The 20,779-nt window shown below is 39.7% G+C and overlaps 2 protein-coding genes across 6 annotated transcripts in view; one reads left to right on the top strand and one right to left on the bottom strand.

Annotated features, from left to right (window-relative positions):
• Positions 1-12,735, top strand: part of LOC112556738 (centrosomal protein of 78 kDa-like) — an 87,455-nt gene extending 74,720 nt beyond the window's left edge. For both annotated transcript variants that reach the window (XM_025226025.1, XM_025226026.1), the window contains exons 7-19: positions 3,543-3,717; positions 4,778-4,891; positions 5,548-5,612; positions 5,806-5,913; positions 6,200-6,333; positions 6,944-7,136; positions 7,878-7,955; positions 8,468-8,640; positions 8,779-8,951; positions 9,332-9,397; positions 9,765-9,977; positions 10,245-10,481; positions 10,748-12,735. In XM_025226025.1, coding sequence (XP_025081810.1) covers positions 3,543-3,717; positions 4,778-4,891; positions 5,548-5,612; positions 5,806-5,913; positions 6,200-6,333; positions 6,944-7,136; positions 7,878-7,955; positions 8,468-8,640; positions 8,779-8,951; positions 9,332-9,397; positions 9,765-9,977; positions 10,245-10,481; positions 10,748-10,923 — 1,905 coding nt within the window. In that variant the 3' untranslated portion in view covers positions 10,924-12,735. The remainder of the gene's footprint in view (positions 1-3,542; positions 3,718-4,777; positions 4,892-5,547; positions 5,613-5,805; positions 5,914-6,199; positions 6,334-6,943; positions 7,137-7,877; positions 7,956-8,467; positions 8,641-8,778; positions 8,952-9,331; positions 9,398-9,764; positions 9,978-10,244; positions 10,482-10,747) is intronic.
• A 405-nt stretch (positions 12,736-13,140) lies between these two features.
• On the bottom strand, positions 13,141-18,771 carry LOC112556743 (zinc finger protein 568-like). 4 transcript variants are annotated; one of them, XM_025226042.1, is made up of 5 exons: positions 18,651-18,771; positions 18,223-18,393; positions 16,771-17,270; positions 16,204-16,474; positions 13,141-15,248 (listed from the first exon to the last, which is right to left on the bottom strand). In XM_025226042.1, the coding sequence occupies exons 2-5, from the start codon at positions 18,334-18,336 to the stop codon at positions 14,391-14,393; spliced, it is 1,743 nt and encodes a 580-aa protein (XP_025081827.1). In that variant the 5' UTR covers positions 18,337-18,393; positions 18,651-18,771; the 3' UTR covers positions 13,141-14,390. The 4 variants fall into 4 exon arrangements, with proteins under 4 accessions (XP_025081827.1, XP_025081824.1, XP_025081825.1 ...); XM_025226039.1 differs by having other exon boundaries at positions 18,738-18,762; XM_025226040.1 differs by having other exon boundaries at positions 18,244-18,393; positions 18,738-18,761.
• Positions 18,772-20,779: the final 2,008 nt, after the last annotated feature.

Raw genomic sequence — 20,779 nt, 5'->3', positions numbered from 1 at the left:
GTCTTCCGTCTGCACTGGTTTTTCTCCTGCTTTCTTTTTCCTTCGTGCCTTTCTTTTGATATTTCTCTTTTCTCTGTGGCCTCCTTGAGGCTCCCTGCGTTTGTCGTGCAGGGCGACCCGTGTCAGGGGAGGATGGGATCCTGGAGGTTGAGGTCCCTGATTATATCAACACAACTCTTTGGCCGGATTTCTCCTAGACCGGAGTTTAGTGTGCCCCACCCCAATCAACTGGCTGGTCATGTATTTCCCTAGCTTTGCCAGAAGGCTGTTGCTAAGGTCAATCTCGTTTTCCTTTCCGAAGACCAGAGTAAATTCCTTCTGTATCCCCGGTGCAACCCTGCTGGAAAGGGCCTAAGGGGTACCACTCGGTCGCATCCCCTTGTTGTACTCCGTGGTCGGTGGAGAGCAGAAGGAATAAACTACCAAACTTTTATTATAGCGACAAAAAAAAAAACAAAAAAAAAACAACAACAACTGGGGAAACGCGTGCGTAAGAAAGAAGTGTGTTCGGATAGTAAGGATGAAGTGCAAGAGAAAGTGAGGAAGAATGTTGAGAGGTCCTGACCCCATTTTCTTGTTTTGGAGGGTCAGAGCCGACCCATCCGCTCTCATCCCTCTCTCCGTTTGCTATTGCTAAGGGTTTCAAAAACATTTCTTTTACTGATTTTACTTCTATCAAGTGCTTGCGCTCTGGACAACACCACACCGATCCCTCAGCTCTTCAAAGGAGGTCATTCGCTGCCCTGATCTTGTTGGGATGTCGGAGGTCGACACAAGATCTGAACTGCCATCCCAGGGGGTTTCAGCTCAACCCAAAAAAATGACAGGAAATATATCCCAACGAACACTCTCTTTCGCTTGCCCAGACTACCCGACTTCATTGATGTTGGGTATTTGTGAGTTAAAGTGTCTTTGTTTATTTCTTCGCCGTTGCTGTCAGAGTTCTGGTCACGAGGCTAGCTCCTGCAAGTCCCAGCCCGCTGTTGTCGTTGTGGAGGGACTGGCCACGCTGCAGCTGATTGTTTTTCAGGTGCCCACTGTGATGGTCCTCAGGTCTAAAGAATTATAAAGATGTTTTAGGTCTACAGGAGACTCCTCTCCTACCTGCTACCTTATTTTCCTTCAAAGGCTTTCTAGTTTTACCCCAGGACTCGCTGACTGACAGACAGACAGACTTTGCTTTCTGAATTTTTACATCGGTAAATATTATAGAATTTGTTTCATGGGGTTTTTTTTATATTTCAGATGATAAAAATTAACTCAAATGCGCTCACTTAGTAACAGAGAATCACTAACAATACAGCGAAGATGGCAGTGTCCTTGGTTGTTGCCCATTACATTTTGATAAGAAGATTTGCTTACCAGTCTGTTGAGTGAGTTGGATCTTTTAATTTTGCTTAACTTCAGTTGAAACATCGAAATAAAATTCAAATCTGTAGGTTGTATTCCAAAATCAGCCGGTTCATTTTGTGGGCGAAAAATCGCTACTTGACCACGACACGCTGGAGGATGTTTCTTCACCTGACTAGAAGACATTTACAGTTTGCTGGACTCGCCGTTACAAACTCTAGTGATAGACAACGGACCTCTCCAGTATAGGAGAGTAATTCTCTTCTTTGTCTCGCATTGAAACACGCGAATTTATTTCGGGTATTTTGCTAACCGTTCTGCCTGCTTCCCTGTCTCCTGAATGAACTGTATGTAGATGATGTGCATCAGCCACAGAGAGGTGCGGGGTTTGAAGCTGTCTGTGCCAGCCTGCGCTGTTCTCTCTGCTCTTCTCTCGGCTGCCTTGGCTTCTCCTCTTCCTGTCGTCTGGAAACACTCCACGCCATTTCCTCACCCCCCCTCCTCACTTCCTTTCGCGGATCTGAGTCATTTCCATTTGTAGATGGGACAAAACTTGTAATTTTCCCCCTAGAACATTCTTCACTCGTTGGACGACAGCGCGCTCACCAGGCCTCATCCGCAAGCAGCACCGTTGCCCACTAATGGGGATTGGAGTCGGGGGGCACGTGGACGTAAGTGTGCTGTGCGTATGCACGTGCATATGAAATAGAGAGCATCTTGCCCAGTTTTCACCAATTCCCTCTATGCACACTGCCCTTCACACTCATACACGAACGTGCGCGCACGCACACACACAGTTGGCGCATGGATGTATGGGGGCACACAGTTCAGTCATGCACTCAACTCTGGGCTGTTATATGCACACATATAGTTTACTCACAATGTGGACTCCTGCAAGCACCCACAGCGAAAGAGCGAGAAGCTGAGGATGGTGCTGAAGGCACAAGAGCTGACTCCTGTACCTGCTGGGTGTGTACAATAGTCAGATTGGCCGTCCTCGTGCCATCAAGTGCTCTCCCGCCCCACCCGCCTTGTAACAGACTACGTCGTGTGTGCTTGTCTCTGACAAATCTTGTCTTTTGTTTGTCTCCCTGCTGGCAGATTGTTTGGAGGAGACCGATCCGCACCGATTGAATGCAAAACAAGAGAACAGAACAGCTGTCTGAATGGTTTGAGTTTCTATGGATATTTTTTTCCTTTTTCTGTCTCTCTTGCTCTCTCTCTAACCCTTGAAGATGAAAGACAAATATAATTCATTAAACTGGGGATAAAGTCTTAAGTAAAACCCTCGGATGTCAAGAAGTACACAAGACCTCAAGCTCCGGCTGCCCTAGGCGCTCCACTTAGAAAACTAGGATCTGGTGTAGTGCGGTCTGCACCATACCCACCAGGGACCCGCCAGTGGGTTGGCAGACCAGGGCATCAGAGATGAGCGATTCTTTAAGAGTCCGACGCTGTGACTGTCCTTAGAGAATAACTTTGTCCTGCTGTTATTGTTTGTCGGACATCAAAATGTTTTCTGCACATTGGCCACTATCGTTTGTCCATGCTGCCGTAAAAGACTGTTGGGGCGGTAGGTAGACATTAGTATATTTTATGGTCTGGTATTCTCTCTCTCTTACTCTCTCTGTTTTCTCTTTGCTTTGTTAGAGTGAATCTGGTTTTACTGTAGCTGAGTCTACGACAGCTTGCGGTTTCTCTCTGGGAATTCAGAGTCGCCGGTTACTATTCCCGAGACACAGTCTTGTGCTTCACTCGTACTACGAAGACTAAATCCTCTTCTTATCCGGACAAATATTGTGTAGTAAAATGAATTGTCTGCTTACCATTTCTGTTAGAAAAAAATATTGTGCAGAAAATGACTGGATTTTATTTTTAGGGGTGTAGGGGGAGAGATGGGGAATAGGAAGGCCATGGAGATAATGGGCAATTACTGTGGATAATGACTGCATTGGTCATGAACGTTTTGTTGTGCTGATTTAATATTCTACAGATGTAGTTGACTTGTGTCATTTGCTTTAACACAGGTATGTGAAGGTAACGTGTCTTGGTCAACGGAAATGACTACAGGAAATGGCTACTGCAGTAATTGAATACTGGGGTAAAGACGGGTGTGCAAGACTGTGTCATGTTAACATAACATAGGTGTAACATAGTGTGAACCACTGTCGTCTCAATTCATCTGTCTGCAGCATCAAGGCATGCGGCGACACACAGAGGCCTGGAGAGACAGCCTCCGCTATGGCCAGCCTGACTTGGACAAAATGGCGGGCCTGCGTCGCATCACCATCAACAACAACCCGCTCGTCGGCAACCAGGGAGCCCAGGTCTTGGCCGAGGCCCTCAAAGACGACCTCTGGGTGAAAGGTTACTCTCTTTTTTCTTTCTTGATCTGTGTTTACATGAACTCCTTTCTCTCTCTCACACACACACAGTGACACGGCTGCCTGTAACCCGCGCCATCAGTGAGAGCCTCCCTGTCTAATGAGGAAATGACTGCGGCAAGTCTCAGAAGCTCCTTTGTCAGAGCGCGGAGATCAAACAAGCGCCCTGCCAGCCTGTGACCGGCAAGGAAGAGGCGGCACCTAGTGGAATGAGGCGCCGAAAGGATATTAGCTGCTCTCTGTAGCTTTGCACGTCGCCGCGACAAGGCGCCAGATGGATGTCGGGTAGGAGTGAGCCATAGGATTGTCTAGCTTTGATGGCCCTGGCCCCGAACCCAGCTCGTCCCTGAGTGTCTGTCGTCACGGGTGCGGAAGGGCAACTGCTAACCGTGGGTAGCGACGCTGGGTGTTGAAGGAAGATGGACCTGGATGTTACCGCCGCCAGCGTTTAGCGGCAACTTTGGGTGGATACCCGCAACACCAAAGCAGCAGACACTATAACCTGACAATTTTGAGCAAAAGAATGTCACATTCATTAAAAACTATTTACTTCTCCAACAAACAATAAAACTAAACCAGCAACCGGGTCCTCACTATTTGCTCGGCTCTGAACCCTACAAATGATCTCTTAGAGCCTTTGAAGCTTACAGCGTTGGCCAAAATTTTGCTTTGCTTGACCAAGCTCTGTGACAAGCACTGTCACCTGCAACAGTTCAATAGGCCATCAGCGTGTGACAGCATGTAACCTGTGTGAGACTGTAGAAATATGCTCATTTTAAGAACCCTTTAAAATCGACCTCGAAAAATATTTCAGATGATTCTTACAACAGCCTGTGTGAAGGTTTCATTAATGTCAGCGCCAAAAGACTGCTGCACTTTAGTATAAGCATAAGAGAAATTGTAATCGCATCCTTATAATGTGATATGGTTAGGTTTAATGTTGGTTAATATAGTAAGTACAAGTATAATATTCTCTTCCTACTGTGGGTAAGTAAGAAGAAAACTTATTCAGAGATAAATGTCCTTTGTTTGTGCATTTGCAGCACTTGACATGCAAGCCACAGGTGTATCCACAGCTGGCGCAAAAGCATTTCTGGATGTCCTAAAGTATAATACAACTCTCGTTGTTCTTGATCTTCGTCGAAACCCACTAATAGGTGAGTCTTTTGTACTCTCTATTTTACTTTTACGTCCATTCTCTCTGTTTATTATTTAATTGTTTTGTTTATTGCTTTCAAGTCAGTCTCATTGCAGACAAAATGTATATATCTTATGTTTTGTGAAATACCACTTTCGTTTGTGAGTATGCCTTTTTGGAAGAATTTTAGGTCAACACAGGTGTAGACAAGGGGTTAGTAAAGTATAAGGGAAACCATTTTCTTATAAATTGCTAAAGAATAGACTCCTTGGTAGTTTCCCCTTGTGTAGTTTTTAAACTTTATATGGCGTACTTTGTTTGTTTCCTGTGTTCTCAAATTTTAAGCGTAGACTTGAGTATACAGTATAACATTTATGCTAAAACCAATCAAAGACATGGTTTGCTTGAACTGATATTGTTTTTATGTCGATCAACTCGTGCATAATACTTAGTGTTTGAATATTTTAGACTTGTTTTGTTTTTCTTGTTTTTCACCTGTTTGGGGTTTTTGTTTTGTTGTTTTGTTTTTAACAAAATATTTTGTTTGTTTGCATAGCCTCAGATTCAAGTATCAGCTTGGTTTCAACTATAAGAAAACTATTTTCATGTACTGTTTGCACACTGACAAGTGCTTTGTTTTTTGTTTTGTTTTTTATTTTTGCTGGTGGTAACCAGAACGGAGCCTCTTGCACTCGGTGATGGAGCAGCTAATGATTAATTGCAGTGGGCAGGAGACAGAGGTATGCCTATGCTTGATGATATTTTGCTTAATTTCAGCTTTAACTTTGTGTCACTACATATAACATGTTGGTCTGTATCCATTGTGGAGCCATGTTCAATTCTTTTCAATTTTTTCATTTGTTAAATTAATAGTTGATGGGAGATAACATTCTTCAAGAGAATTCATTAATTGTGACTGGTTTGTGCTATCAGTATCAATGGATTGAGCCAGAAGAAGAGCAACCTGCCAAGCAGCAAAAACCAAAACGCAGGGCGACTAAAGTACTCAACAATAGTGCTGGCAGGAAGACTATAATCAAGGTGCAATAATCCACTTCTTATGTGTTGTTTACTTTGCTGGTTTTATTGTCTTCTTTTTCTTGGTTGGAATTGAATTTTATTATGGTTGAAATATTTGTCAAGTAAAAGTGATTGTTTCATTTTACTGCCATGCACCAACTTTCTTGTAATTGAACTGTGTAAAATCTCTTTAAGCTTTTTAAAAGCCATCAGGTATAGCAACAAGTTTATAATTTGTGGTGTCTTTTTAATATTTGCTTTTAGATTGGTAATAAATGATAACTGTCTGCATTTGACCTGCATTAAGGTCTCACCTGTGAGTGCCAAGCGCTGGTCAAGATCTGCCAGCACAGTGAGAATTTCACGGAAGGCCATCTTGGAGGGCATGAAGCCCATACGAGGCTTACCATGGAGAACAGCAGCACGAGCTAACCGATTCAGGTGAATGTTACAAGAACTTATTTTTTTTTTAACTTGATATGTGTGACTAAGCCTTCAACAGCTGACCAAAGTATTAGAAGCAGTGATAAAGAAAAATCACTCCATTAGAAAGTGGCAGAATATGTCTTGATATATGTCCCTTCGTGCAGTCTCTCTGCTTCTGAGTTTCACCTACTACTGCAGTGTACTACTTGAAGACTTGCCATGGAGATAAATGTGGCAAAAAAAAGTGTTTGAAAATGTTTTTCTGTATAAAGTATGGTGAGGTTATGTGTGATTTTAACTATGCTGACTATTCATTCAGGTGGGATTATAAAGATAACCATGGATTATTTATATATTTATGAGCCTTCCATCTTTAGTCATAAAGGTTATCTAGTCAGGATTTTGGTTGTGACAGTTTCTTTTCTATCTGGATTCTCTGGAGTCTTTATATGACAGTTGGTTAGACCTTGCATGCTTCCAGCTGAAGACCGAATTTTGATCGGAGCTTTTCTGGGGTTTAAGTTGCCACACAGAGAAGAACAAATATTTACTTAAGGATATTAGCTCGAGTGACTATTTTGTGCACTTGTCTACTTGTTGCACAAAGTAATTTATTTTCCTGCAGAGGGTTTCCACCTGAACACACACCATGCAAAACAACAGATGACAACAGTGAAGAGGACAGCACATCTGTCCTCATCACACATGAAGACAGTTACACTGAAAAGTTGCTGGATGCTGACAACAATTTAAATCGAAAGGATTCAGCTTCCATTCTTGCAGATGTAAAGACACATGAACAGCTTCGAGAAATGAGGGTGAGAAACCTGATATTAGGTTGGTCAGGAAGAGCAGTGTGCTTGAGAGATCTTGGTACTTAATAAGTACATTGTTTTCACAGAGGATTTTAATGATCAATCCCGCCCCCTCCAAAAAAAAACCAAACTGTTTTATAGTTCATGATCAGAATTTATGAAAATATTTGTAGTTTTTCAGCTGTTTAATTCAAGAGCAGTCTGGTCAAGTGGTGACTGCTTGCGACCTCAGAGCAGACCATCATATTTCAGTTTGCTCCTGCAGACAAACAGGAAGCTATTTGACAGCTTGTGGCTACCTGATTGATAAGAGAAAGTAAAATATGGCAGAAGGAGCAGGTTGGGCTCATTCTTCCATATGCAATGCTCTAGATACAGGGAACCACTTCAAGGTCACCACCCCTTCATCTTTTAGGTCAAGGGACCTTTGCCATTTATGTTTGAGATTAACATTGTTTATCAGTTTATTTTTTTATAGTTTTCACATAACATTTAATTTTGTGTTGAAAAGTATTTGTATTGATGTTTCAACCTTCAGAATGAATCAGTCTTTGTTTCTTTCATGCTTTTTGATGTTATTATTAATGTTATTATTAATGCTACTGTTAAGGTCTTTTGGAATTTTTCAAAATTTGACATCAGATTTAATGATTGCCAAAACCACATATACCTAAGTACAAGGACAAAAGAGGAACACATTCTGTGGTAATAGTAGCTTTCTGACCAATATTCATTTGTTGTAAGGTGGAACTGGAACAGCTGCGGCGATCTGTGGAAAATGAGAAACTGGCTCGGATTGAAGCAGATAAAAGAGTACTGCATGTGAGTTGTTAAGGTCGAGGTTGGATGGGAAGATTATTCCTGCAGCTGTTGTGATACTGTTTTTGTGACTTCAGAGCAAAGAGCATACAGAAGGGAGGGGGGGAACATATGAGTAACAATGCTTACAATTTAAATCACAAAAATATTGAAATCATGCAGTATTAAGGATGGACAGGACATCAGTTCAAGTAAACAATTTTACAAGATTTTGACTAGTGTTCTAGGAAATCATCAAATGAACAGCAGTGGTGGATGTGTTACCAAACTGAAAGTTTGTTGAAAATGTATATAGGGTTTCATTTGATGTGTAAAGTAACTATGTAGTTAGTCAATTTTGGTGCTTCAGTGCACATTAGGCAATGAAAAAATAACAAGTTCATATTTGGCACTGGAATCTTTGGGGAAGCTTGTTGCAAAATGTGATAATGCTATTAGACTGTGTGGTATTTAAGCCAAAGTGTACTGGAGGATAATAATGTTTTCCTGAGTTCAGTTTTTATTTCCTTTCCTAGCTCAAGCTGGAGAACAGGAAGCTGCTGGATGAGCTTCATTTGCAGCGACTTAAAAACGAGCTGGGAATGGGGAGTGCTGGGGAGGCTGAGAGACAGAATGAGAGTGTGTTGGAAAGCATTGAGGCGTCCTTCAAGATGTTCCATTCATTTTTAGACATGCTTCAGGAAGCAGGGTGAGTAGCTTAGATACCAATTGGAAATGACCAATCTAAAAAAAGTGATTTTTCTTTTGGGGTTGTCCTCATCACCTTTTCAGCCTCTTTGGACAGATCTACTAAATCAGTTGGAAAATGGTATCTTCCTTTGTTCAGACTAGGGGAGCTCATCACAATGGCAGGGCTGGACCAACGCCAAATGGCCTTTTCCAGCAACAACCCTACTGTTCCTCCAACATCTGGAGAAACCAGCTCATCAGCCTTTGCATCTTTGGCGCATTCCTTCAAAACTGCATCAGCAGGAGCACCAGTTTATGGGATTGACCCAGGTGAGAAACCCTAGGATTGAAGGAGCAGTAGTGTTGAGTTCTGTGGAAATCAACAAGACAGTTGTCTATTGTTGGCAGACACTTTTCTCAAAGGGGCATGGACACATACACAATTGTTGACGTTTAAAGATAATGATAACAATAGAAATGGCTGCAGGGGCTAGAATGTTCATAGCAGAATGCTTCCAGTGAGTTTAAATTCTGTTTGTGGAAATAAGTTTTAAAATTAAAAAGATCTTGAATTTTTTTTTATTTGATGTATCCATTGCAAAAAAAAAAATACTCCTATATTGTTGTAAAATTCCATTAACAAATTTAAGTGGTATCACTCCACCATGTGTGTGGTATTAACATTTCACATATATGGTTTTTAAATTCAGATAAAGAGCCAACTATTTTGCACACCAGTATGAAAATGCCAAGACAGAAAGAGAATTTACAACCAGGTATAATTTTAGACACATTGGTCTTGTATCTCCTGATGTGATATGGAAATGCGAAAGAGAACCTGACATGAAAGAAGCTTTTATTTCTATGAAAAAAACACATTAGCATGATAAGCAAAGTGGTCCCGCTGCAATGCTGTTTGTACAAAAGTGTTTAATTTAGAACTGAATAGTTGTCTAATTGCTTTCTGTTTTATCAATTTGTCTAGATGCTAATCGTTGTCTTCTTGAATTCTGCAGCAGCTAAAGATTGTCTTACTGTTTTCTATATTTAATCACGAAAGAGTTTATAACCTAAAACAGCTTTGAGTATTAGCTAGTTTGGCACCAGCAGCATAACAGCCATGTTTTGAATGTGTTTCTGCAGTCATCAATGCAAAAACAAATCTAAAAGGAGAAAATGAGATTTCTATGAGCCACATCAACAAGGATGCTTACAAGGCAGAGAAACAAGCTGCTGATAAACTCTATGAGCGCCTTGTGCAGCACACAAGTGGGGTGTTCTCAAGTAGGGGTGTGAGCAGTACAAGTGGTGGGAGTTCAAGAGTTTTGGGAAGTATTTCTGCAACCCCTAAAGAAGGTGATCCTGAGGAATAATTTGTTTCTCTAAATAACAGATAGTGTTTTGTGAATGGTTGCTACTTTTCAATGGCATAATAATGTTGCTTTCATTTGTCAGTAAAGTTAAGTGAACCTGCACGTCGTTAGCCTAATTGTAATTATATGTGGGCATATGTGGAAATGGGTACATTTGAGAGAGCACCTGTGAAAGGTTTGAAAGAGCAGATATATGTGTGCTAGTTACTGGTTCCTTTACAATTACATGTGTTCATGTTAACTCTTCTAGTTCTAGGAGAAGCTTTGACAGAACGTGCTCCTTCCTTGAGCCCAACACCACAAGATGACAACTACCACTCTTCCTCATTAGAACATCTGACAGTACTGCAGCAAGACCCCACCCTCATCCAGAACCCAGCCAAACCTGAGAAGAAAGGGGAAGAGACAGAACGACCAGTGCCAACTCCTCGACATAAAACATACCATGGAACTGGATGGGAGAAAAAAGATACCGTGGATTCTATAGGTAAATTATCTTTCCTTTCCTCTCAGAAAAATTATCCATCTCATTTTTTAAGTTTGAAGTAGAAATCTTTTTAAAAAAGATTTGGGGGATTAATCTTTTTTGGTGGGGGAAGTTCACTTTGTCTTAGCATATTTTCTTATTTAAATGAATTTGCTTGAAAAAACATCGATGTCAGAAAAAATGCGTATAAAAACACTATATCCATTAGAGATCTTTTTAATAGGTTTCATAAAAATTTACAGAATCTTTTTTTCCTTTTTTAACAGATGAGACAACAGGAATTTCTAGTGGCAGAAGGGTTCCTTCTCATGCTAGTGAAGCCAGCTATAGCATGGACAGTTTTGAGCATTCATATGTGACAGAAAATGGAGAGGTAGTTGTCCTTGGAGAGGATGACTTACCACACTCACAGTCCCTGAATCACAGTAGAGAGGAATTTTGAGCAGTGTATTGTTTGCTTCGAAATGAAGCAACATATTTTACCTGACTGGTTAGATAAATAATGTCTTAGCATGTTGGTTCATTTATTTTTGGAGGATCTACTCTGTTATATGAAATATTTTGTGGACTTTTTTTTTAATTTTTGTCATACCAACAATGCAAAGGTTATGGGGTTGTTTTTTTTGTAAAGACTGCAAGGCTAATTGATTTAGTTGATCTTTTTATGTCCTCCTGGGTTTAATGATTTTAATTGTTAAATTATGTGACAGCATAATTTAACATGATTTATAACAAACCAGATGCTTTACAGAATTATGCTTGAAATAAACCCAGATCTCCGAAGTCTTTGCTTGTGAGACAGACTTAAAGATATGGGACATAGTGAGGGAACATCTTTAAACACAGATTTTTTTTTAAAAGTCAGTAGCATGTACATAGCTTTTGCATGTAATACATCTCACTTGTTTTAACTTAACATTACAGGGTACGTGCAAAAAGCAGCCATATGTCAAGGGTGTGGAAATGAGATTTCAATACCATTTTCTTAAAAGAGGCATGTATGGGATTTTGAATGTTTGTTCTCAGGTGAAAGCATTAGAGGGAGATGATGGTACTTGCCAGTCCAGGTGTATCCGAGGTCACATTCAAAAAGCCAAAAAAACATTTTGTAAATAATGAGAAACTTGTCGCCAAACAGTCCTCTCAATTTGTTGGCAAATGTGAGCCATCGTGTTTGAATCAGATTGGGATACACTGACGCTATTCTTTTAAGCAGCTTCGTGTCTGCATTGTATAGGCATATGAAGTGGGAAAAAGGTATGAGAAAGGTGTGAGCTTTCCTGTTCTCTTTTTTTTTATGAGTGGGAAACATTTTTATACCACTTTAAGACTGGTTAATTGAGTTCTCATGGTAGGCAAAATACTGGATGACTGCCTTCTTTTGTATCAGGGTGGGATAATTGCTTTTTTTCCTTTTGAAAGGATATTTCAGTCATTTTCTTTAGTTTTTGGTTTTATCTATACAACAAATAGTATGCATTTGTTGCTATTTAAAGATTCTTCTCATCTTCGTGGTACTGGAATTACTGCTTTCTAGTTCCCTGCCACGATGGTGTTGCTTTGCTCACACCATTTCTTTTACAGCTTCCTTCAGCTCCCATAGATGTGACAAACTGAGCCCATGATTAGGCGATGGAAGATCAACTCTTAATTTAATGTTGTTTCTAGTCCCATTGATCAGTTTGTTTTCTCATTGTGGTACCAAACAGCCATTTGTAATCCATCATTATTTTAAGTCTGAGTGAGTGAAAGAATGTGTCATTCTGATATGTGGGGTAAAAAAGACTAGAATTTGTGTACAGCAGACGGAATGAGTACTCCAGTCATCTGGATGCAAAATTCCTTTTCTGTAATCTTGTATGTGTATTTTTACCTTTTAACCATGAATTCAAAGCCTGGAACACTGTGATATAGAGCAATAGAGCTTGTTTTTAACAAGACAAAATTTGCTGACAGTAATTTGTATTCACAGTAGAGTCACACATTATGCTTTCTTTCCAAAGAATCTACTAGTGAGTTTGTCCATATAAACCTGTCAACATTTGTTTTGGTTGCTTTTTAATGGTTATTTTCCTCCCAAGTATTGCTCAACATGTAAACATTAGCACCTTGTGGACTCACTTTTAACAGCAGAAAGCTAGTTCTAATAGACTTGCAGCTTGAGTATGGCCACTTTTAAAAAGAAAAATCAAAACAAAAAAAATAAAGATATGGCTGCCTTCTTGTGTGCTACCACATTAAAAAAAAAAGTTTTCTGTTGTTTGGCTGTTGTGTTGCATTTTTGGTGCAGTTTCATTAGGTGGCTAGACCACACCTTTGACTGAAGTGTTTCATAGTGCCCATAGTGTACACAGCTGAGAGAAAGCTGACAGAATCACACTTATCTAATCCCTCTGCTGAAAAGGAGGGAGAAATATTTCTCCAAAAGCTTATCCTCAACTTATGGCCTGGCAAAATGTGCATGTATAATCTACTCCAACAAACTACGTGACTGTGAAATGACTTGTGCAGAGAAACAAGGATGTGAGAGAGAATTAGATGTGAATATATTACTCAGTATAAATTACCCAATGTGTATGTGTGGGCAGGAAATGTGGATTCGAAATCAGTAATGCCATGCCTCAATGTCTGGGCACTGGGATATTCATTTTTAAAAAACTTTCTTTAGAAAAATTTTATTGAGTTTCATAAAAATAATTTTGACAGTACCAGGCATGGCACAGAATATAGAGCTGAACACAGCTCATAGGTACATTTGTGCATTAAAATGCTTTGTTTGTTCTTGCACTTAAATAAATATCATGTAACCTGTTTCAAACACAATTCCAGACAATAGAGAAGATAACTTGTGCTAAGCACCCTTTAACATTATAAGCAGGTATTAAAACAAAACAGAAAATCCCAAAACAAATGAAAACAATGACATAGGGCTTCTCATTCACATGAAAGTATCTTTTGTGCAAATGGGAAATCATTGGTGCATTTCAGCAAGTACTATCCTACTGACTAGATCTTGCTCGGATATGATTGGGACAAATGGAAAGGGTTGACCCAGAACCTAAGGTCTGCAAAATGCTCGTCAACGCTCTGCTATACTTGTATCATAGTTTCCTACTGTACACATGTTCCTCTATGCAAAATGTATTCCCAACCTCAAACTTGTCTTCTCTCCAAATATTATACATTTGTTCATAAGCTCCATCATCCATAGAAATGCTTCTCTTTATATTCCATTTAGTTTTAGAAAGCTTATGGTGTAAATTTTACTTTCTTTATCAGTTTAAGTTTTATGCTTCACTCTCATCCTTTTCCAGCCTCAAACCCATTGCTGAAATGGACAAAGTACAAATGTATCACCCACTCATAGTAAAATATTGAGATAAAACAACTCTCCTGAGTATGACCTTTTTCCTAAGCACCTTCCCTTTAAAATACAATAAAAACCAGATAACCCTGATTGCTGTTTACTCATTCTAATCCTTTTATGGCAGTAGAAAAACTGCATAGAAATTTATAAGTATAAGTGATTCTTTATGATCACCCCCAGCCCCACTTCTCCTTAAAGTTTGTTTTCGACCTGGTCTCAGTAAAAATGCTTTACTGGCAGTGTGAAGATGAATTTATCCAGTTTTGGGTAATAATGATGAATACATGATGAGACATACAACATTTAGAAACATAGTCATGCAACTTCCACGCCACCTGACGAGTTCATGCACACATTTCCCATATTATTTTATGGGCAGACGCCACACCTTGCAATGGACCCTCTGCCTGCTCTTCACCCAACCCACTTAAATATTTGATTCAGAAAGGAGCTTGAAACACCAAGTGGTTAATAAAACCACCAAAGAAAAGCACCGTTTTGGCAAACTAGCATCTAAGACCGAAAAGAGACCCTGGCATCTGTTAGACTGGTGCTGACTGATTAGGATACGTCATGTCAGCCAATGACCGGCTTTTGTAACCAGCCCCATGTTTCTGCTTCATATGTCTTCTGTAGCTTGAACCATCAGTGAATGCTGTTCCACAAAATTTGCACATAAATGGTTTTTCACCAGTGTGAGTTCGCATGTGTGAGTTCAAGCTGTTCTTCTGTGAAAAGGCTGATCCGCACTCTGTGCACTTATATGGTTTCTCTCTAGTGTGTGTTCTCATGTGAATGCTAAGACCTGAGCCTATTGCAAAGCTTTTACTGCACACATTACAGTGGAATGGTTTTTCTCCTCTGTGCCTTCGCATGTGAACGTTTAGCTCATGGCCATCACCAAATTCTTTTCCACAGAGGTTGCATTCATAAGGTTTTTTGTCACAATGGGTCCATTTGTGTTTTCGAAAGGCTCGAGAGGACGCATACGCTTTGCCACAGATGTGACACACATGCTGTTTGATTCCCAGGTGCTTCATGGTGTGTTCTTTGAGAACACTGGAATGTTTGAAAGCTCGGCTACATACATCACACTTGTATGGCATTTCGCCAGTATGAACTTTCATGTGTACCTTCAGTGCATCAGCTCTCTTAAATGCAGATCCACATTCCTGGCACAAGTAAGGCCTGATGCCATGAGAGGCAAGGTGAGATTTAAGCTCTGACCTGAGAGCAAAGGCAGCATCACAGTGTTTACACTTGTGTGGTTTTTCTAGATGTTTTTGCACATGGACTCGAAGTCCTGCAGCACTGAGAAAGGTCTTCCCACACTCTTGACAAAGCAGCCTCTTCCTCTCAGGATCTTCCTCATGTTTTGACTTAAGTCTTGACTTCTTCATCTACAACAGACAAAAGAACACTCAATACAGAGAAATGACTGACCAAGAGCAAAACAAAGCCCAAGAGTTTCATTCATAATTCCAATAAAATATACAACCAGCAGATCACACAAGTATATCCATTGCATGGGATGTATGAACACCAGTGACAACAACTTTTTGCAAAGATAACAGCATCTATTAATTCACAGTCTTCAGACTTTATGCCTAGATCCATCAGGAGCTGTAGTTAAAAGCGAATTGAAATGTTGCCCTTCAGCAAAGTGGAGAAACCAAGGTGTCTTGTCAGGCATATGAGGAGTCGAACATTCTGTCAACATTTCGACTAATGTCCAGGCCAAAGAGTTTGGAAGCGTCTACCAGCATTGGTGTTTCCATGGGAATATGTGCAGTGTAATTGTTAGTGTGACAGCGCACCTGCATAGCAGTGATTGGGTAGGGGAAGAGCATTCCTGGCGCTGAGATTCGTGAGAGTATTTTTGAGTGTGACCTGACCAGAACCAGCTTAACAAAACAGATAACAGATAAGAAGAAAAGAATAGAAAAGTAGACAGTAGGCGATTCAGTAAAAGACAAGAAGCCTATGGACAGGTCATTATTTTGTATTGTTGAAAAAATGCGTGCGGATGTCGTGTGCATTGCTCTTGGGAGAGTAGTGCCCAGAGTAGGTTCCACTTGCTTCTTCAGCCAAGAACTTAGTTTTACTGGGATCTGTGATATGCTCCTAAGTAAAATTACTTTCAGCATATACAGAACTGCATATTTTAAGCTATGTGATATCTACACCATCATCATTTTTTGTTCCTTTCTAACTGCTCATGTCCTTGACTGTGTGCCCAAAATATGCAGGAGTGTAGGCCCTGTCAGCTGCCACCTCTATCCATGATGACTGACACCATATAAATGTACATTTTTATTATCATTATTATCTAATAATATAATTAATATAGCAAACCATTGTCGGTAGATGTAGATCAAATTCTTCCTTAGGTATTTCTGTTCTCACTTCACCTGCTTCAATGACAGTATCTTGGTCTAGAGAGGCAGAGCTGTCAGATGTTGGACTAGACTGAAGAGGTAGATCACCTGAGCCTGGAAAGGGCCATGTCAATGGAATAAGATATTCCTGCTGTGAAGGTGCATTACATTTTTTACAGTGCAGTGTCAGAGGACCCTGGCAGCTGTGACAATATCCAGCTGAGGCCCCAAAACTTGTGTTTTCATAGCTGAAAAGAAAAATTCTTACATCATGTCCAATGTTGCTAATGTATAGCTTATATGCTGACATGGGAAATATCCTTTTAAGTATACAACAGTTACCGTAAAATGCTATAGTAGCTCTTATAAATTCAGGAATGGCATTTATAAACATGGTCACACTTTTATAGGAATTCCAAATGTCCAAAATATGCATGTTCATTCTACCTACCTACAGTACAATGACATAACTCTGGTACTTTACATCAAAATTTACTTAAGGGGCCAATTTTATGTGAACAATTATAGTTCAGAATGTACTTACTACTGTATAAGAAATCCAGCAACCTCCACATCTGTCTTGAATGAGAATTTATCTTTGATCGTACACCACCTGTTAATGGTCTGGCAGTCCACCACAAGATGCTGCAATTTTGTGCGACTGCTAGGCCTTGGTAGTTTATTTCGCTTCTTAGGCCGAGCAACCTTTCTACTGGTTCTCAGCTTTAAGGACACATTTAACATTTTGCTTGAAGGCAATATCAAGGCAGCACCACTGCTTTCTTTCCTGGTAACATGGCGAGAACAAATTCCACTAGGTGCTGCAGACTGATTATTCAGTTCCAATGATCCGTTGTTTGTTGGGTGTTTTACTGGACTTAAATAAAAAGGACCATAGGTGAAAGTTTCACTTGCAGTCTGAGGCAACACTGAACACTCTGCTTCTTTTTCACAAGTCTGTGAATGAGGAACACCAAGAGCTGCCTCTTTGTTGTTGTGAAGCTGCTGAAAATTCATGTCACTCTCTTCTTTGTCACCAGCAGTCTGTCAACAAAAATATTTGAGTATTTCATAATACTGACATGGTATCTGAGTCACATAAACACACATACATATATGGTGATGGTTAGTAACAAATGTTATGCAGTGACATGTTTGACTATGTGCAGCTAGTAATACAAGTGATTGATAATAATACTACATAGTTCAAGAAGACTCTAAGAATCACAATGGGAACACCAGGGGCCAGCAACCTATTCATTCAACCTATGTCACACTAGCAATTCTGGGCTGGGCCATGAATTTGAAAATGACAATGTTTGAATGCAAAAATTGGTATCGTATATGATAGGATTAGTAGTCATGTGATCTTTACAGTCCAATGATAAAATTTTATTGCAGGAGTATTTTGGTAGACAATACAAAGTTGTCTGTTCATCTCGAAGATGAACCATAAAAGTACCAGTTGCAATGCAGTCATTTTATTGCATGGTGTATTTCCTCCCTGGAAGAATTTATTTTTGACTGAAAGTCTGACAGAACCATTTACTCTTGGTATTATGGAAATTTTCCAAGGTATTTTTTTTAAAATCTCTTTATGACTGTTGACTAAGAGCAGCCACATATGTGATTTGTGTGGTACACAGATGGCACTGCAGAAAACCAAGTTCTTGAAGAGAGATATCAAATTTAATCCGACTGAGCACACAGGAGTGAAGCTAAGCAGACTGAGCAGAGGGAGCTGGTCTTGGAGTAGTGTAATCAATCGCCTTCAATAAACTGGGTGATAGTGATATTGTAGGGGGTCTTTTCTTTTCTGTCAGGTCCAAGCCCTGTAAAGTCATGTGACAGAATTTGCATAACTCCGCCCACTACTTATAGTTGTGGTCCATTGATTGAATGAAGCGTCAAACATGGCCCTAATGAGTCATTTTTTTCCCTAATATTGAACTAATCCTAAATTTTCTTATAAATTTATTGAGTAAGATTACCGCACTCTTGACAACAGACTGCTCACAGGGACAGATGCTAATGACCGTCCGAAATGCACGTGCAGGTCCATGAGATCATCATAGTTTCTCCTTGCTTCCTCAACCTGTCGGATGTTCATTTTTGCGGGATTTCTGCCTCTTTCGGAGCTCTTGTTCCGTTGCAATTCGTTTTTAAACTGCAATTTAAAAAGAGATGCGTTTGTAAGATACAGACGTCATGATTTTCAAGAAACACTAACAAAATCGTTCTTGCACTTCAAGAAACAAAATCGCATTAAAATTTATAAAACCACAAGCTTTATAGTGACTCAAACATTTAATTTACGAATTCGTAGTGGTAACAGCGAGTATTTAGAAACTTTGAATGCAAACCGAACAATGTCATGAGAATATTTTGATACAACTGGAAAAAAGGAGAAAAAATATATCTTACTAAATAAAATTTGTAAACTGAATGTTTAGAACCACAAAGTCCTTGGAATTATTCGAATTCAACATCAAAATTAATATAAATATGTACCGGAAGTGTTTGACGTGAACTGATTGTTACGTTTTTACAGCAATAGTTTCGCATTTAATCAGTGTGGGGTATTTTTTTTAACGCAAATAATTTGTAAATGTACACATTTGCCAGATATGGTGTTCACCAATAGGCTGATTATTGTTCAACATTGCCTCAAAAATTATTTTCTTTAAATATTGCTATGACAAAAAAAAAAGCAGTTTTGTTTTGTTTTGTTTTTTTTTTTGGGGGGGGGGGGAGAAATGCGCTTACAGCTGAATGCAGACCTGTAAAGGTTGATTTATCCACGTTCGCAGTACGTTTTGTTTGGTTTTCTGCTTCGTGTGACACTGTGCAGCGCTGTTCGCGATGTGATGGACCGTCTTATCGCTACTGAACTCGTGCGTGTGGGGAGGGATGATGGCGACGAGTCAAAAGTTGCATGTATATTGCTTCATTGTGGACAACTGGCGCAAAGATATGACACTTAATTCTGTGTAAGCATGCAGTTGCCGTTTGGTACAAAAGTAGACAACCATGATCGAGTCTTTAAACTCACTCAAGTTATACAGCTATATTCTATTACCTCCCCGAGAGAAATACGTCGTCATATATAACTTTATACAGACTGCTTCTACAGGCTGCAGCACCTATTCAACTGCATACACTATAGCTATAACTATATACAATATCAATGATGATGGTGGTGATGACATCCGCGCTGTTTTTGTAGTAAGCTCAGATCGAGGGCTTAATTGGATGTTCAAGTATACCCGATTTAAGTGCCGAACAAAAAACCGATTCAAGTCAAAACTACAAATATATTTTAAAGCCTATGCAGCTTTAATTGTGTGCCCTTTCCTTTTAACTATCAAAAGCGTTTTGTCGTAAAAGCTGCATTGCAAACGTCCTTTTACGTACAGGTCTGTGCTCAGCCGCATGCAATTTTAAAAAAAACCCCAAATATGAACGTGAGCACACAGAAAGTATATATATATATTTTCTAAATAATAATTGCTTATATAAATCGAACATCTTCAAATTAATTTTCTATCTAGTTGTGGGATAGACATGCCTGACGAGAGGAAGGGATAGGATCTGGCGCACCCGGGCCCGCGGCTGTGAAGGGGACCCGAATTTTTTTTTTCTCCTTCTTCTTTTCTTTTTTAAAAAAAGGTTGACATAACATTCCTTACTCTGGTGATTTTTTTCTATGGAGAGGGGGACTACAACTTTAATTCCTGTGTCATTAACTCATTTACTAATGTAAATATCTTCAAGTAGTGATCAATGTAGATCCTAGTGCACTTGTCCTAATGTTTACAGTCTATCTTACGTGATTGAATGAAATGTAGACATTGACAAACTAATTGTAAGCATATTATTGTATACTTGGGGAAAAAAATACAATTACAATTAAGGGGCCCGGAGAGATCGTCTACTCGAGGTCCGTGTTGGCTCTCGGCGGCCCTGGCAGATGCGATACTGTTAATTGTCTCCAACCATGCAGTCTCTCATCAGATATATAGTCGGTCATTTAGAGAAGGGGGCGCCGCAGGGACATGCAATCTTAAATAATAGTTATCGTTTAGTCTTCTTTAGATAGTTGATAATTATTAATTAACATCACTCCTCGTGTTACTAATTCACTGTCTTGCCTATTGCCTTATTATGAGCAGTTTTTCTTATTTTGTTCTCATAGGTGACGATATAAGTTTACTTCTCATAGCACTACAACGATGCATCCACCGGTGATCTTTGCTCACGATCTGCATGTTGATCCAAACAAAGGAACTGATCGAGTTTGGTACTCAAAACGATTGTCATCGATCACACATCTGTAATTGGACTTAATTGCCCCTTACTTCGCTATTATATTATATACTCTATGTTTTCTTTTATTTTTATCGGGGATGATTGCTGTGGTCACAGAAGTTTGATCCGATTGGCTTACCTGCATGGTTATTGTAACTGCATGGCCTTTAATTTTGTTTTAGAATTCCTTTAGCAGATCGATTCGTTGAAAAGCAGATCTAAATCCTATTGACTCCTATATATCT

Source organism: Pomacea canaliculata, linkage group LG2 (genome assembly GCF_003073045.1).
Source record: "Pomacea canaliculata isolate SZHN2017 linkage group LG2, ASM307304v1, whole genome shotgun sequence".
Taxonomy (NCBI): domain Eukaryota; kingdom Metazoa; phylum Mollusca; class Gastropoda; order Architaenioglossa; family Ampullariidae; genus Pomacea; species Pomacea canaliculata.
Note: the sequence above shows the minus strand (reverse complement) of the source record. Positions and strands in the feature narration are given on the sequence as shown.